At 39.4% G+C, this 17,137-nt stretch overlaps 3 protein-coding genes across 3 annotated transcripts; 1 reads left to right on the top strand and 2 right to left on the bottom strand.

Moving 5' to 3' along the window:
* Positions 1–1,103: 1,103 nt before the first annotated feature.
* On the top strand, positions 1,104–2,517 carry LOC133715499 (uncharacterized). The gene is made up of 2 exons (XM_062142013.1): positions 1,104–1,379; positions 1,469–2,517. The coding sequence occupies exons 1-2, from the start codon at positions 1,218–1,220 to the stop codon at positions 2,036–2,038; spliced, it is 732 nt and encodes a 243-aa protein (XP_061997997.1). The 5' UTR covers positions 1,104–1,217; the 3' UTR covers positions 2,039–2,517.
* A 176-nt stretch (positions 2,518–2,693) lies between these two features.
* Positions 2,694–9,194, bottom strand: LOC133715498 (uncharacterized). The gene is made up of 20 exons (XM_062142012.1): positions 8,836–9,194; positions 8,616–8,744; positions 8,369–8,536; positions 8,196–8,279; positions 8,039–8,089; positions 7,548–7,604; positions 7,378–7,460; positions 7,104–7,227; positions 6,954–7,013; positions 6,619–6,861; positions 6,027–6,156; positions 5,701–5,828; positions 5,459–5,506; positions 5,210–5,340; positions 4,896–4,978; positions 4,584–4,687; positions 4,278–4,348; positions 3,727–4,019; positions 3,353–3,597; positions 2,694–3,244 (listed from the first exon to the last, which is right to left on the bottom strand). The coding sequence occupies exons 1-19, from the start codon at positions 9,082–9,084 to the stop codon at positions 3,443–3,445; spliced, it is 2,391 nt and encodes a 796-aa protein (XP_061997996.1). The 5' UTR covers positions 9,085–9,194; the 3' UTR covers positions 2,694–3,244; positions 3,353–3,442.
* Positions 9,195–14,820: 5,626 nt separating this feature from the next.
* On the bottom strand, positions 14,821–16,907 carry LOC133713949 (UNC93-like protein 1). Its single transcript, XM_062139967.1, has 2 exons — positions 15,329–16,907; positions 14,821–15,199 (listed from the first exon to the last, which is right to left on the bottom strand). The coding sequence occupies exons 1-2, from the start codon at positions 16,492–16,494 to the stop codon at positions 14,968–14,970; spliced, it is 1,398 nt and encodes a 465-aa protein (XP_061995951.1). The 5' UTR covers positions 16,495–16,907; the 3' UTR covers positions 14,821–14,967.
* Between the last annotated feature and the right edge of the window lie 230 nt (positions 16,908–17,137).

The raw sequence follows: 17,137 nt of genomic DNA, 5'->3' as shown, positions 1-17,137 counted from the left end.
CTGTAAATTTCTTAATTCCAAGATGTGATCACATATTCAAACGCTTAAGATGCTTAGCAGAGTCGTGAAAATCTCTTTCTGCAGCTAAACTGTTTCCAAAGGTGAGCTGTTTTGTTTTTCTATCAATAGATTTATATCTAAGGGTGATTACTTGACTAACTACTGTTCCAATGAATTGACACATTTTCATGACACGCATTTCGTACGGAAGTTTGTATAATCTTTATTCTTTCCTTATAATAATGATGATGATTTTCACGAACAAAATTAACGGAGGCTGTTTCCCAACAAGTCATTGTTCATGTCCAAGGTGTGCGCAAAAATCTATTTCACTGTATATAATTTGTGCTGCAATTTAATCAACCAAGAAAGTAATGGGGATGTTTGGTGAGCTCAGTGGTGGCCTAGTTGGGAGTCGCTAAGCTTAATGCGTCCAATTCCACGTATGAATCACGTTTGAATCCCCATGTATAGTTTGTCAACGTTAAGATACCTAATACATATAAAATCAAGTGAACGGTAACATGGGGCCTTAACCTTATTCGGATAATCCAAATGAAAAAAGAGGACATCTCCTTAACTATATAGTACCTACTGAGTACTACTCTCAACCAAGGTGGAGACAGGCTCACCTCATGAACAACTTGCGGAAAACTTTAATTCATCGTTGCTTTCATCACACAATAGACGGTCTCACTCATTATAAAATCTTGAGATACATTTAAAGTACAAGACTTACAACTATTACATAATTAACAACAATCGGATTTTATCTAGGTGAATCTAGAAATTAATTTTCTCCTCTTCTAAGAAGATAGATACATCATAATGTGCGATCTCATTACTAATTCTAGGGGGCACACTCACAAATTATGAGACTTACAAGTTACAACTATTTACATAATTAACAACAAATCAGATTTTGTTTTAGGTGAGTCTGAAAAATATGATTTTTATCTTTTTCTAAAAAGATACGTTTTGTGTCGTTATAAAATTCTCCACATTCAGACCAAAATAAAAAAAACTCCTTTACGTTTCCTATAAATAGTACACAGTACACGATCACTCAAACAAACTATAACACCCCTTCTCAAAAAAAAAAAAAAAAAAAAAACTATAACACCCGTATTACACTTGGACTCCCCCTCTGTCTCTCTTCTCTCGCCTCCTTTGTTCAAGAACAAGAAATCTGAAAGGCCCTTTTGATATTGCAAAACATGGAGAGAAAAGATCTTGATTACATTTTGGTCCCAGCAGGCCTCCTAGTCATGGTGGGATACCATCTCTGGCTCCTCTACCGAATCAAAACCCAACCCAACAGCACTGTCATCGGCATCAATTGCATCAATCGCAGTTTATGGGTGCGCGCCATGATGGAGGTAATCAAACTCGATCGTATGATATTGATCCATAATATCGAAATCTATGTGTTCATTTCCGGAAATGCTAAATTTGTATTGCAATGCAGGACACGTCCAAAAATGGTGTTCTTGCGGTGCAGACGCTTCGAAACAACATAATGGCATCAACCCTTTTGGCCTCTACGGCGATCATGCTCAGCTCTCTCATTGCTGTGTTGATGAGTAGTGTAAACAAAGATCGAAGCGCGTCGGTTTTCGTTTACGGGAACACAAGCGAGATGGGATACTCAATCAAATACTTTTCCATTTTGGTCTGTTTCTTGGTGGCTTTCTTGTTCAATGTGCAGTCCATAAGGTACTACAGCCATGCAAGCATGCTGATCAACGCGCCGTTCAAGAAGATGTCACCGCATCTGAAGCATCACAATTTGACAACAGAGTATGTGGCAAACACTGTGAACAGAGGCAGCTACTTCTGGTCTTTGGGTCTCCGAGCCTTCTACTTTTCGTTCCCTCTGTTCTTGTGGATCTTTGGTCCCATACCGATGTTCGTGTCCTGCTTTGTTTTGGTTGGCATGCTCTATTTCCTCGACGTCACTTTCCAATTTGGGTGGGTTGTTGGGGTTGACGATGAGGAACATAGCATCATCACCAAGGATGAAGAACAAGGGGTGTAAAGCTCTAGCTAGCTAGCTCATAAACATTTCGATTAGCATATGTAATGTTACTAATATAATAGTGTCAAAAATTACCCACTAGTGAAAAGCAAAGATGTAGCTGTTCATATTCAACACAAGTTGAATTGAATAGCAAAGATATTTGATCAAAATAAAAGCTACTTCTTATTTCTTATTCCTTGGTGTTCTGTTTGTAGGGTTTTGGCATCGTATGTAATAGGGAATCTTCAGCCGCTGTCTCGAATCTTTGTTGCCTTGATCACTCTTCATTTCTTCTTTCTTCTTATTCCGATACGGAATGAAAGGTACTACTAACAACTTCAGTTTGTTGGGTTTTGTCATTGTATGTGTAATAGGGATTCTTCAGCCGGTGTGGTGAATCTTTGTTGCCTTGTTCATTCTTGTTATTCCGGCAGGGAAATCCTCAGTTGGTGCAGTGAAATCGTTTTGGTTTAATAAAGAAGGCATCTTTTCCCATACATTCTAGAGCAGCAAACTAGCAAAGAGAAAGGTTCAGCATATTCTATACGAACCATTATTATGCTTGAAACATCGTAGTCACCTAAAAAAGATCAAAGCACATGAAAGTTTCAGTTTCTCAGCAGTTCAGCGTTAATAGTGCGACTAAACGAATATAGACGAAAGGGTTGAAAGCTTAGCACCAAGAAAGCAAAAGGGTTTAATTGCCACAGTTAATAGAGTTCAGAGAGTGAAAACTACCCCAGAAAATGAATGAATAAGAAAGGATGCAATACTTGGCTTGATCTAGTTCTCACGGTTTACGAGCACTAAAGTCAACAAGAAGATGCGATTTCCCAAACCAAAATAACAAAGGCCAGAAATGCAGCGTTCTTTCAGTTCCATGTCCCATTCTTCACGAGTCATGACATTAACTTTTAGCCATTTTCCAAAGAAATTTATGAGGTTCACGTGGGTTTTAAGTTTTAACCACACCACCTTATTGCTGGGATTCATTACAAGCTATCAAGTTGACAAAAAAATTCCTAATTTTCTGTGTCTCTCTCTCCCTTTCGGCCTTCCGATCTGTCTGCCTTGGGCCTAAAATCAGCATACTTCTTGGGAGTTAATAAGAATCACTGAGCTCTGTACATATTTTCCTGATGCTTTGGATGTTTTAGCCTTCTCTCTTTCCCGACTGCACCACAGATGATGGTATTCAACATATGGCAACACTTGACAAAAATCCTGCATCATGGTGTTTCAAACGTCCATAAATCCCGAGATTATATTTTCCTTGTAACAAAATCAAGAGCTGTCAGTAAATGAGCTGTAACTGAAGCAGAAAATGCTCACCCATTAATGTGTGCTTATGCAGGCACTAGGCAGTAATCCTTTTCATTTACATCATCGATGACATTTACATGTAACAACTATTCCTACCAGTCACCTCTTGATGTCACCTAGTTTCAGTTTCATCTTTATGTTACCAGCTTGAACCAAAATTTCTTCCTTAGATGGCTCCACTCTCAAAACTGTGGCCTTCTTTCCAAGCGAAGAAACAAACACCATATTGCCAACCTTGGGAAGCTCAAACTTATCTGAAACATACGAGGTGAGTCTACTTAATAATAGTTAAAGAACTTCTTAACTTGGTAGAAACTCAGTCGGTTTCTCAAAGAGATATGACAATCTAATTAATCTCAAAAAGTTCTCATTGGTTCATTTACCTGATGGCGATTTTTTAACATCTTCAGAAGAGGATACCCTTCTTTTTGTGGTTGAATTCTCACCATTATCAGTTGTTTTTGTTGCCAATGCAAGCTGTCTTTTTCGCTCCAAAGTAGGCTGCAGAGATTGAATTGCAGATTCGCGTTGCTTCCGAGCTTTTTTGTGAAGAATAGATCGTGCCATTGCAGCAGCCTCAGATATTTCTCGCATTTGCCTAAATCTTTGATCATTACCATGTTCCATAATCTTCCTTTTGGCAACCAACAGTTTCTCATGCAACTCTCTTGAGATCCTATAAGTACAAATATAACATATATGAACACAATAGTTGAAAGCTAGAGTTCATATTTGGAAATGACATACCTTCAGTGAGAGAGCATATTAATTACTGAAAAATTTGCATTGATTATCTACTTGGATGTCATGAAATGATGTCTGTTATCCTTTTATTTAATAATTTTTATTCTATTTATAAGATTTGTTTTCCTTCCGAAAGACCATAGGACTTCTGTTTACTCGAGAATATCAAAACTGGGAAGCAGATTCTTACATCAGATGATTCTGTGCTTCATATAAAAGCTCTTGATACTCCTGCTTTAACCGTTCCATATCAACTATAACCTGCATTGAAATACAAAAAAAGCTTGATATCTCACATATGTAAATGCAAGAATGTGAGAAAAAGATCAGCAGATCATTTCTTTGAGTGGACAATAGGAAATGTGAACACCATTCTAGCGTTCTTGCACTGTTTCATACATACAGGGCCGCCTTTTTTTTTTCTTTTTTCTATTATTGTTTTCTTTTTTTAATTACTAAGAACAAGATAAAGAGGTATGTTAGCTATACATGTTACCTCATCTATCCCTGCACTAGCTGCACCATATAGTTCTCGGGCATTATCAACTACTTTACCAGGTAGTCCTAACCTTTCAGCTATATTGATCGCATTTGAACGCCCTGCAGAATACATTGCATTCTTGAATCATTATTAAGCAACATATTTTTATGATCTAGAGGGTAGTATAGCATTAGTGGGACACCAATGACTACTGGCTTCCTAATGAATAAAAGTGAGATGACGAGATTTTTACAAAAGTATTTGACATCGTAACAGAAAAGAGAACCCAGTTTAACCTCATGCATATGCAGTATTCAGAATATATACCTGGTACTCCCCAGAGAATTCTGTAAGTTGGCTTTAAGTTCACTTCATCAAACTCCATACATGCATTTTCAAAGGCGTCATTGCTGTCAAAGAAAAAATGTCATTGACACAAACCCAGACTTGTAGAAGGGGAAGATATTCCAAAGGGTTATGTAGATTTTCAACTACACAAACAATTGACTCCATAAACCACAAGGAGAGCAACTGTGACCATAAGCCTAACAACAACCATTATTTAAATTAACTCAACACAAACTGAACTAAACTGTCATTACTATTGCAACAGTTAAACCTTTAACTTGTATGCCAGTTACCTGTATTTCAGGGTTTTGAGTTCACCATGATGTGTTGTGGCAATTGTCAACAAAGCACCAGTTTCAGCAAAAGATTCCAATAGTGACATCCCCAGCGCTGCTCCTTCAAGAGGATTTGTTCCCGCACCGACCTAATAACAAAAGGAGTTGTGTAATCCCTGTAAGTATAACTTAAGTTTTGTTTCTCTTTTATCTTCCTGGTAATATATTATTAAATCATTGTATGTCAAAAAGACAGTTTAACCGCACCTCATCTAGTAGCACGAGTGAACAACTTGTTGACTGCGATTGTATGTCCTACAAGATGTAAGAAAGGTTCTGCTTAAAAGGTTTTCATATCAGATATGTATATAGGTCTTCACTGATCAGACAAGAAAGTATTTAACTGAACTTTTCTAGTCTATCAAGTTTTTAATTATTGCACATGTAAACTCTGTCATGTTTAGCATCAAAAGTTTTTTTTAAAAGCAAGTTAGAAATACTTTTCTTACGCTTATATGTTTTAGGTGTCCCGAGAAGGTGGACAGAGATTGAGACAGGGATTGTTCATCACCAATGTCAGCAAACACTGAATCAAACCAAGGGATTTGTACCGACTCAGAACATAAAACATGAAGACCTGCAGTATAATAGAGAAATGGTCATAAGCCAGGAAACTTGAAGATGGTGTTGGAAGCTGCATTTGTAATCAACATTTTTAGTCTGTATATTCTTTATTCAACTCGATTATCAATATAAAGATAATGTTCATTTGATTGTGAGACACTGAGACTACTAGAATATTCCACGAGCCAAATGAACACTTAGGATGTTCAACCTGATTTTGCCATCATAGCTGCTAATCCTACAGTCTTCAGGCCAATGGTTTTTCCCCCCGTATTAGGGCCAGTGATAACCAAAACTCGAGTTTTCTGTGAGATAAAAAAATCAACTGGAACTGGGTGAACCTGCCAAATAGAGATGGCATAATTTAGAAACAGAATATCTGATCGTAATTTTATGATGCATACTGAGAGTTGAGGCAGGTGATAATTATGAATGTTCAAGCTATAGAATTCAAAATTATCTTCCCAAAAAATATGAAATTTGGAATTAGCTTGAATTCTAAGATGATATGCTATATGTTCTCCTCTTCTTGCAGTGTGCTTTTGTCATGACATTACCTACAGGTGCCATACTTGTTATTCAAAAAGGTAATAATTGCTTTCAGAAAGTCATAATCACCTAAATGCAATTCCCTCTGTGCAAGAAATATGACCAGTTGACCACACTATCAAAAGAACAGACTAAATTTAACAATTGAATTTCAATCCAAAATTATATATCCTGAATCATTAATCAGAACTGGGTTTAAACCAGAAAACTACCAATAATAAAGGGACAACAAATCATAGATATTGCATAATTACCAGAGTAACATTCTTGGAATCCTTCCTGGCCTTCTTTAAATTTTTTCTATGCTGTTGCATTAATAAAGGATGATGAGCTTTCGGCAGATACAACACCCATTCACTTTGTTTGGAATAGGATGCCTGTGGATGTTTGTTCCCTGAAAAGTAGGCATCACTAGCAGAAGAACTATGACCTCCTGGGAGAAATATATTGGGACATGTTCCTCCATATGCTAGGCCATAAGTTGCTCGGGCATTCACCTACAAGTTAAGAATGCAATGTAAGCTATTAACACAATCAGATAAGTAGTTGAGAGAGAGAGCTGAGAAAGAAGAAATCCTCAACAACCTACCACATCCAGTTCAATAATACTGTTTAATAGCTGTTCAATATTGTCAAGATCCATTTGCATCTGTATGATAAACCAAATGAACATAAGAAGGGCGAACAGATGATACTTATATAGACACAAAAAAAATAATTACCACATAAGGCCAGAAACCTTTTCTGTTAACATAGAGAGAACCTCTGCCTCAGCCTCTGATACTAGTGCCCTTGTTTGTTGTAACTCATCATTCAGAGGGACAGCAGATAATGGCTCAACAATGCTTCCTTTGCCTGAACCACTATAACATTATATCACTCTCAGGGTTGAAAAACTCACCTAAGATTCCATTAAATGGAGACAAGATAATTTGACCTAGACCAGTAAACAATCAAGAGAAATACTTTGCATGGTTAGAGGTGATCCAGGTTATATAACAAACTTTACAGACCTGGGCAACAGTAGACCCTTAAAACTTGTCATTTCATTAGCACTGGATTTTATGCACCACCTTCCATCAACGGTACTCACTTCCTGAACCAGTGATTGATAGCATAAATTAAATTTTTCTTTTTCTTTTTTTCAGGTTCTAAAGGAACATCTTTGATTTGTGATTCTTACCAGAAGTGGTGTTTCACTCTTGTCATTCCGGACTAGGCTGTCCATTAACTGATATATCTGAAAAGAGTGGATCAGAGTTAGAAACTAAGTTGTGAATAAGAATGATTACAAATGATATTTTCAGACTCAAAGCCTAAATGCTTCTGTATCATGTGGTGATGTGCCTACTTACAATCTATGGTCTGCATAACTGTACCTACTTACAATGACATGCTTCGTTCAATAATGTATATGAAATCACCACAGCACATACGTGGTGGTGGTAAAAAAGTCAGAAATGTGGATTCATTGTTTGCAATAAGCACATGTTTTCCTTGTGTGAGCCAATAAGAAAGATAATGGGATATGTGAATCAGTTATTTAGGTTATGCCATAAGCGTTGACTGAAGTTCCAAGGCTGATGGCTGCAATATATTGCCGTTTTCTTATCTATACACTCAAATATTCATAATTGGATTACTGAAATGAATTCTTCAAAACAAGAATTTTACCTTTTTCTCAAGCGTCCGAACTTGATTGCGTAAACGTTTCAGGTTTGGACTCTAAAATCGTGAATCACTCAGTTAGAAAGGACTTAAAACTTCTAAAAACAAATGACTGCAACCTAAAGAGTTATATTCCAGTACAAAAGCATTATCAGTAACAAACCGCAGAGTCTTTAACACGGCCGTCTTCATCTATAACTTGCTGTATCAGCTTAGCTAGTGATCGGTTTACCACAAATCCCATTATCTGCACAAACAATTGAATCCACTCAAAACACACAATGTCAACACCCAATTGCCATTAGCACATAACTTAACTCTCAAGCTTACACTCACCACTTCCGAAAGAGGCATAAATCGCCTGTACCACTCCGCATCTTCCTTGATTGCACCTTTCAGATTGCTCTGCAAATGCTCTGCGTACTGCAGCAGCTCCATCACAGCAACCGCTTCGATTCCTTCCACCGCTGAGCTCCTCCGAGCACGTTGTATAGCAGATTCCACCTTCACATACACACAAAATCTCTCAAGATCATTAAGTGTTTCGAAAATCAACAAAATCCACTCAATTTAACATGATTACCAAAACGACTCTGACACCGCCAAAATCCAAATTGCAAGCGCCGTGCTTGAGCATCTCAACCGCCGCATTGGTTTCGTCCAGAAGCCTCAAGCTTTCTTCGTAGGTCTGGCTCAAACACCATAGCTTTGCCTATCGATTCAGTAACAAAATCAATCAAAGCGGAGACGAAGAAGATTTAGAGGACGATTAGTGTTAAAAGTTGTAACTAGTAACTAACTACCTTGGTGGCTTCGCGGCCTAACGGAGTACGAGCGAAGCCGGCGACGGAATCGCAGAGCTTATCCCATTCCAAAACTCTAAGACTGTCGAGATGGACCTGTGACTTGGTAGAGTCATGGTTGGCTGAGATTGAGAAGCGAGTGAGGAAAGCGCGGTTCTTGAAGTGAAGAGAGAGAGTGAGAGGAGGAGGAGGAGGAGTGAGAGTGAGGGAGATGGGGTTGCCGAATAGAGCGGCGGCGGAGGAGAGCATTTCTTGGTTTCTGTGCTGATCGGAGTCGGTTAGAGACGGTTACGACTTGCCGGGATTATTCGCTCCATGTATTGATGATGGCTTCAAAGTTCAAACTGTTGATGATAAACAGACTAGGCAACATGTGGCCTAGCTGACTAGCCGTCCGGTGTTATTGGGCCGGGTGGGCCGAACCCGCTAGAATTTAAAATTTTAGGGAAGCTCATTCTATTTTGATCAAGATGAGGTAGCATTAACTTCGGTTATATGAGCACAGTTAATATTGGGATCGAGATCCACGAGGGTATTTTAGCAAAATCAGACTAATCTCTTGGCACAGGCACACGAATATGAATGCCCCTCAAACATGCTGGTCACAAATTGGTGGGATTTTGGACACGAACGCTAGATGTGGGGAGTTCTGTGATAGGCATCTCAACCAACCTTACCACACCAGGTGGTTAGAATTTAGAATTTTAGGAAAGTGACGGTCAAATTTCTGATACAAGGTTATTTACATGAAATGATGAAATTTAAGAGTATGAGACAAATTTAAATATTATTTAGGATTAATTTCAGTTTACCTACTTGAACTTTAGGTCAATATTCATGTTAGTCCCTATTCTTTTAATTTCATCAAGATTACCCCTGCATTCTCAATTTTAATCAGCCGTGTCCAATTCTCAAAACTCCATCCAAATCTTCAGTCAAATGATGACGTGGTAGGAGACAAACTTATTAAATTCCTATAGTACCCCTCTTCAAACCTAAATGAAAAAAAAAAACTAATATTTTTCTTAAATTTTCTCAGTTCTTCACTCACCAAATCCACCATTTCTCAGTTCTTCTACGACTCCATAACACCAACATCTTCATTTGTGTTCTTGCCGATTCCTCGTCCCTTGCGAGCAGAGCCGCACCGAATCCCTCCACCGGATTCTCATCAAACTCCTCCATCCCCCTAATCTCTGGTAACACCTTCAAATCCTATTTCAATTTCTATAGCATCGCCTCCTCAAATTTGGGTCTCTGTCAGAGATTGAGGCCGTACGGAATCACGAAATCAGAGCCGTCAATAGAGAGCGACTCGGCCACAAATTGAGGGAGAGAGATGTTGGGTAGAGGAGGGAGGGGTGGGGATGAGATTTGAACCAACTGGCAGGGAGGTTGAGGGGATGGAATTGGTGGGTTTGAGGCAGAATTTGATGGGGTTTGGCTGATTATAATGTCTAGGGTGGCTGTTGTTGATGCTTCAATGCTATTGGGATTTGTGGGTTGCAAGGGTTTTTGGAATCGAGATGAACCACTCTCAGCCATGGTTTCTGAATTTATGAGGAATTGGGTTTCTGGGTGTTGTTGGTTTTCTGGATGTGTGCAGATGCTAATGGTGGTTCCACCACCTCCAACTGAGTCAACCCGTCGAAAGACGATTTCGATAAGGGCCCAGATTGTGAGTTGACTTCAGATTTTGGGAGAAATCGAGCCTTCTCAAGTTGTATAATTAAATTAAGAACTCGGAGAGTTTGGGAGAAATATCCTATTAAGGAAGTTTGAGAAATGTGTAGGGATCCAAAGACTTGAGCTTAGTGATGGATGGAGTGAGTGAGCAGGAGAACAAGTTGGATTGCAAAGTCAAGATTTGGAGGTAAGAAAGGGAGGAAATGGAGGATGGGATTGGGCTGAAGGAGTTTTCAGAGATGTCAAGAGTGGAGAGATGGGTGAGCTGAGAAAATTGAAGAAACAGATTTTTTTTTTTTTCATTTAGTTTGACAAGGGGTATTATAGGAATTGAGTAATTCTATATGCTGCCACGTCATTAATTGACGGAATATTTGGATGGAGGTTCGAGAATTGGACACGGCTGATTAAAATTGAGAGTGCAGGGGTAATCTTGATGAAATTAGAAGAATAGGGACTAACATGAATATTGACCTAAAGTTCAAGTAGGTAAACTGAAATTAATCCTATTATTTACTAATGAATGAGAAAAGTTGTTCTCATTAGATAGTTTACTTATGAATCTTAATAGGAATGCAGCTAGTTGCGATTGATATTACAAACTAATTGTCATGATTCTACATTTAAATTTGTATGAGTTACTAATATAGTGGAAATTACTTGAAATTTGTTCTCATACTCAGTTCAAGTAAATAAACATGTTATTTTAAACGTCGGGTTAGAAAGAATTAATACTAGTGTTTGTTGTTTCTTTACATTTATCTTGCTAATTTAGCGTTCATTTGACCTCCTTTATTTTCTTATTCGTTGACACAAATTCAAACTTTTTGAACATTAAGGAATTCTTCACAATTCCACCAATACTATGATTTTTAAGCATCCAATCTCAAACTTCTTAATAATGTATGGTGAATGTACAAGGAATGTACCTAACTATTGAAATGAAGAAAGGTCCCTCCTACGACTTCAACCAATTATAACCTTTAGATATCTTTCTTGCATAAGTTATTACAATGGTGCAGCAAGAAAGGGTTGCCATATCAAATAACCCAAAAAGCAACAAAAAAGGAAAAATACAGAGCTGTGATTCATCCTTCATGCAAAAGCTAGATGGACAAAACCTGTAATCTGAACCAACAACAAAACCAGATGGATGAATTAGAAAAGTCCAAACAAAACCGAGAATCCGAGGACGATAAGCCACACAATGTGCACCAAAAGCAAGGCCTGCGCAGATAGAGGAGCCGCACCCCCATTTCCCACCTCGCAAAATCCCAACTTGGCCACTTCAACCCCGGCACATTGTGCCTCCTGGCAGCCACACCAGTATGTCACACCGTTCACGCCGCATACGGGGTCCGGTCGAAAGCAATTGACTGGACACGAGAGGGCGTGAACGGGTGACGTAGTCTGGGCGGGACATACATCAGCTGGTTGAGACTCCGAGGGCAGTTTGATGAAACTATCTTCCTGCTCGGATCGGACGGTGGGGAAGCAACCGAGGATGAAGGCGGTGAAGAGTATAGGTATAATGAGAGAGATTGGGGACTTAAGGAAGTGGAGCTCCATTGAAGGCGAGTTCTCTAATTGTATCAATATTCTTGCACCTTTTTTCGATGGAGTTGCACCAAATCCTTATCTCTCTCAAAACTCTTCCCCGAAATCTAAACTTAAGGGAAGATCATGAAAACCCTTGTTGTTCTTCGTCCCCTGAACCTTCCCCAAATTTGAGAGAATTTCTCCAAATTAGGTCAGGTCAGGTGTTGTTTCAGGTTCTGATCGAATTGACTTTTACCCCCAGGTTAATGATGCTTGGTTTTGACTATAATCCGAAGCAAAAAAATAGATAAAGGAGGAGGTTGAAGAATCCCTAATGTTGGAAAGTAGGATCAGACACTTGGTTGACGCGCAATGCCTTAGTTGTCGCCGGACGCCGTCGTATAAGTATTTTGAGCAGTGAACGATTGGCCTTCTTTCCCGCATTTTGTGTTAGCATTTATTAGTTAATAATTTTATTTACAACTAGTAATTATATCTCATGGATTATACGATTATGTGATTTATGTCCACCAAATCATTTCCTTTTTTGCTCGATTTTACCTCACTAATTAAGAAAAAACTTGTAATCATGAGGAATTTATTGGCATTTTTATACACTCTTGACCATATATTATCATCCTTTTAAAGGAATATTAACAGCATATTCTCATTTACCAAAAATAAATTTGAAAAACAATGAACTAACAAACTCTTTATATTGTGTCTAAAAAAGTATTTGACAGATTCATTTCTCTTTCATTACTAGATGATGTATGTGTTTTACAGTGTTTTGAAGTATTGAAACTCTCAAATTATGAGCCGTTAGATTAACTTATTCTGTCAGACACACAGCAAATAATTACTAATCTAAACGGTTCTCAACTTCAGAGTTTTAATACTTTAAAACACTTCTTTTGAGAAATGAAAAAGAAAAATGATTTGCATAAAGTTCTGTTTATAAAATTTCTTATATACCAACAATAATTAGACTCTCTCAATTTACGAATAAAAACCTATGTAGTTTGACCATATGGTTATTGGCAGATTTGGATAGAACTTTATGTTTAATACAGATTTAAGTGAACTATATCAGCTTCATTAATTAACGATACTTTATATTTAATACAAATTTGAGTGAATTTGAAGTCGATATGTTAAAGATATTTGATACAAAATTTCTCAAGAGATATCAAAATGCTTTTATGTATATCTTTTCCACCATTGGAACGAAGTTAATATATACACTAATTTTGTTTTGTGGTTGTTGGTCTAAATCTTGTGGTATAAGAAGACAACAAACATCGGTGATGGGCCAGGCACAATATTCGGAAAGAATGAACATAACTGCCATAATTAACGAACTCTTTTGTGTTTCCTGGTAATGAAGGCGCGGCAAAATTGTGGCTGTCCATTTGAAAAGGAATGCCAGGCTGATTCCACCTTCAATTTCTCCTAAACATGCTCTCCCCTCTTCACCTATATATCAACCTCATGCCCATATCTCCCACAGCCTCAATAAGCCCCTCCTGCTTCTGCTCATACCAAAGACCCTCGCGCATTCTTCCCATACTCTTGATCAATAACCATGGGAGGCTGTGCGAGCAAACCTAAGGAGTTGACGGAAACCAACCCCGACGCTGCTCCGGTTGAGGAGCCCGTCAAGGCCGAGGAGACCGTTGCCGCCAAGGCTGAGACCACTGCTGATGATGATAAGAAGGACAGCAGCGGATCAGATGATAAGAGTAAGGATGAAGCACCTTTGGTAGATCTCTCGAAGCCCGATGAGGACGAAAAGAAGGAAACAAAAGCCGCTGAGGCCGTGCCCGTGCTCGTACTTCCCGGAGAATCTATTGTGGTAGAGAACCCGAAAGGGGAGACAGTTGAAGTCGAGGTCGCTGCCAAGGAAGGTGAGATCATATACGTTGAGGCTGTCAAGGAGACCAAAAAGGAGGAGGAGAAGGAGAAAAAGGAAGCACAAGAAGAACCCAAGACTGCTCCTCCGGCCACCTCAGAGGACAAGAAGGAAGAGCTCCTTGTCAAAGTATGATTCACAACTTCCGATCTATATCAATTGTATCCCATGAATGAACATGAGAAAAGTGCAGGGGGCAAATGATCATTTCTTGTATGCACTAATTTGTATTCAAACTTTTGGGACTCAATTAACCATGCAATTAATAAGAAAAAATTAATTAGATGTATGTGTAATCTATATTATTCATTATAGTCTCGTTTATTAAGGTTTAAGAATAAGATCTGTCATGCATTTAAGCTGATAATTGATTGATTAGGCTGCACAAATTGCTTATATTTAGGTTGATTGCAAGCAATCAGGACAAACGCCATTAAGGATAATTACAAGACAATCTGTTCTTTCATAGTTTTGTATTTCTAATCTTGAAATATTAGATACTGGAAAGGATTTGTTCGTCTTTCACCAAGAAATCTCGTAACCCTCCAGACATGCGCCACGAACGATGATGTCCTAAAACTAATAGGAAACAGAGATCAGCCTACACAGCCTAAGCTTATAAAATACGTGAGCAATGCCTCTTTATCTGGTTTATTATTGAAATGTAGACGAATGGAATTTAAAAGAAGAATAGGTCACAGCAAAGGCAGTGAATGCAGCAAGCAAAGTTAACAATAAACAAGGACTCTGGTGTTTAACCCTCTCTAGAAGATAAACCCAGAGATAGAGACCAATTCTGAGGTGAAAACCTTGGAATCTGTTCTTGAACTAAAAGCACAGATTTGTGATCAACCAAATTAAACTTCCATTTATGTGTATAAAAGTGGATAACTTCATCAATTTCAATACTTGTAAACATGATGGCAAACACCTTTTAAAAGTGGGAGCAAATACAAAAGACAATTCCAAAGAATTTATCTGAATCACTTATTAAGCTAAGCAACCTCCTTGGTCGAGCCAGGCGCAACCTCCTTGCCCTTGGTAATTTCCTCTTCTTCACCCTCATTCTTCACAGCAAACAAGACCAGAATAATCAACAACGGATAGCTCACACTCGTAAAAACCCAATTCATAATCAATTGACCGATGAACGAGACATTGCGAGCATCAACTTGCCAAGCAATAGCTCCTCCAGCACTCTGCACTCCTTTATAGAATCCAACATACCTGTAACACATGCACAAAAGTTGTTCACATCAAATTCACAAACTCTGATACTATATCATGCTATTTACTTGATACTACTCTACTCTATCACTATGTGCACAGAAATAAATATGAGTCATTATGTCATACCTGCTTAGAATTTCAGAATCATTAGCCAAGGCTCCAATGACCCAGTAAACAAGGCTCTGGAACATGGCATCCAGCAACCCGAAACTAAAGTACAACACAAACGGTCCTGCGAAATCAGAACCCGAGTCCTTGAAATCCAACTTCTCTGGCTTCTTGCCGCGACTGTACCCTACCTGGTTAGCAAGTCCACCGGCCCAAATGGCAGTGCTAAGAACAGCCACCACTACAATCCCGAAAAATCCCCTCGTCCTCCTGCTCTTGAAGCTGAAATCCATAATGTAACCAATCCCAATCGACCCAATCATCTGTGCACCCCAGTAGAACACATTGTTCAAACCCCTAGTCCTCAAATTGAACATCACACTATTCACATTATTGAACTGGTAAGTGTAGAAAAAGTTGCTAGAAAAGGCAGCAGGGATAATAAGCAGCATCTTCCAATTCAAAAACAGCTTCACAATCTCGATCGCCTCAGTCGTGACATTCGAGTACTGAATATTAGTACACTTGGTCCCGTCGTCACGGACCACCTTACTCGGCGGCAAGATAGCCAGGGACAGAATGGTCCCGACTGACATGAACACCATGAAGCCGATGTAAGTTGCATCATTCACAGAAGCAGCCTCACTTCTGTGATAGTTGAGCACAAATGGAATCAAGCCACCAATGACACCACCCATGTTGAAGATACTCCAGAAGATGGAGATGTACGTCCCCTTGCGATTAGGGGGCGGGTATGACGTCATGATGGCGCCCTGGCAGGCCCAGAGGAGGCCGGCGCCGACTCCGAGGATGGCGCCGGCGGTGATGGCGAAGGCCTGGTGCTTGTGGTGGTTGTAGTAGAGGAAGGAGCCGGCGTAGAGGACGTAGGTGGAGCAGGCGGATAGGAGAGTGAGGCGGGGGCCGAGGATGTTGTAGATGCCGCCGCCGAGGATGCCAAAGACGGCGAAGGTGGTGTAGAGGGCGGTGGAGGCGTTGTTGGAGGCGGTGGGGTCGACCTGGCCTCCGCCGCCCATGCCGGAGAGGGCGTTGAACATTCCGGGGCAGCAGAAGCAGACCAACCCGATGAGACCGACTTGCACCAGAGGCGAGTTGTACCGGAATTTCGACTGGGGCGGCAGTGTCTGGCCCTCCTTGTCCAAATCGTCAGCTCCTTCGAAACCCATCACGCCAAGATCAAAACTTCAATGGAAGATATTGTTGGGGAGTGAAGAAAATATTCAAACTAATCCACAGCTCTGGTTGGTTGGTTGGTTTTGGTTAGTGATAGAGGCAAAAAAGATTGCAACTTTCGTACTTTGGACCAAATAGTGGAAAATGGAGCGCTATATGGGGACCAAACTTGGCAAAGAGTTAGAGACTGAGTGGAATTGTAGGCAAAGGTTGACTCTTAAAAACCAAAAAACATGAGAGAAGACAAATCACATAGAGGAGTACAATTTTGGATTCCAGGCTTTACAAGAACACAGCTGGGTCTGAGTGATTTTCAGCTTATGGCAAAGCCGGAGTATATATCGATGAAGCCCGTGAGGATCAATCCGGATGAGCAATATAAAATAACGAAGAAGAAGGAATCAGTCACGGTGTGTTAGAGGTGGAATGGAATCCTGAATATTCTATTCATGTGGAGCCGGATCTTGTTCCCAAACAAAATAACAAAGCCAGACCATAACAGACACACCAAATCCAAATCCAAAATTTTTACTGCATAAATTATGTGCTTTTACAGCGATAGGTATTGTTTTTTGACACCCTCTTTTCGGATTGATCGCGACGGGGGTATTAGTAATAAAGGAGTAGGGACTCATG

This window comes from Rosa rugosa, chromosome 6 (assembly GCF_958449725.1).
Source record: "Rosa rugosa chromosome 6, drRosRugo1.1, whole genome shotgun sequence".
In the NCBI taxonomy this organism is placed as follows: Eukaryota; Viridiplantae; Streptophyta; class Magnoliopsida; order Rosales; family Rosaceae; genus Rosa; species Rosa rugosa.
This window is presented reverse-complemented; position numbering and strand designations above follow the sequence as displayed.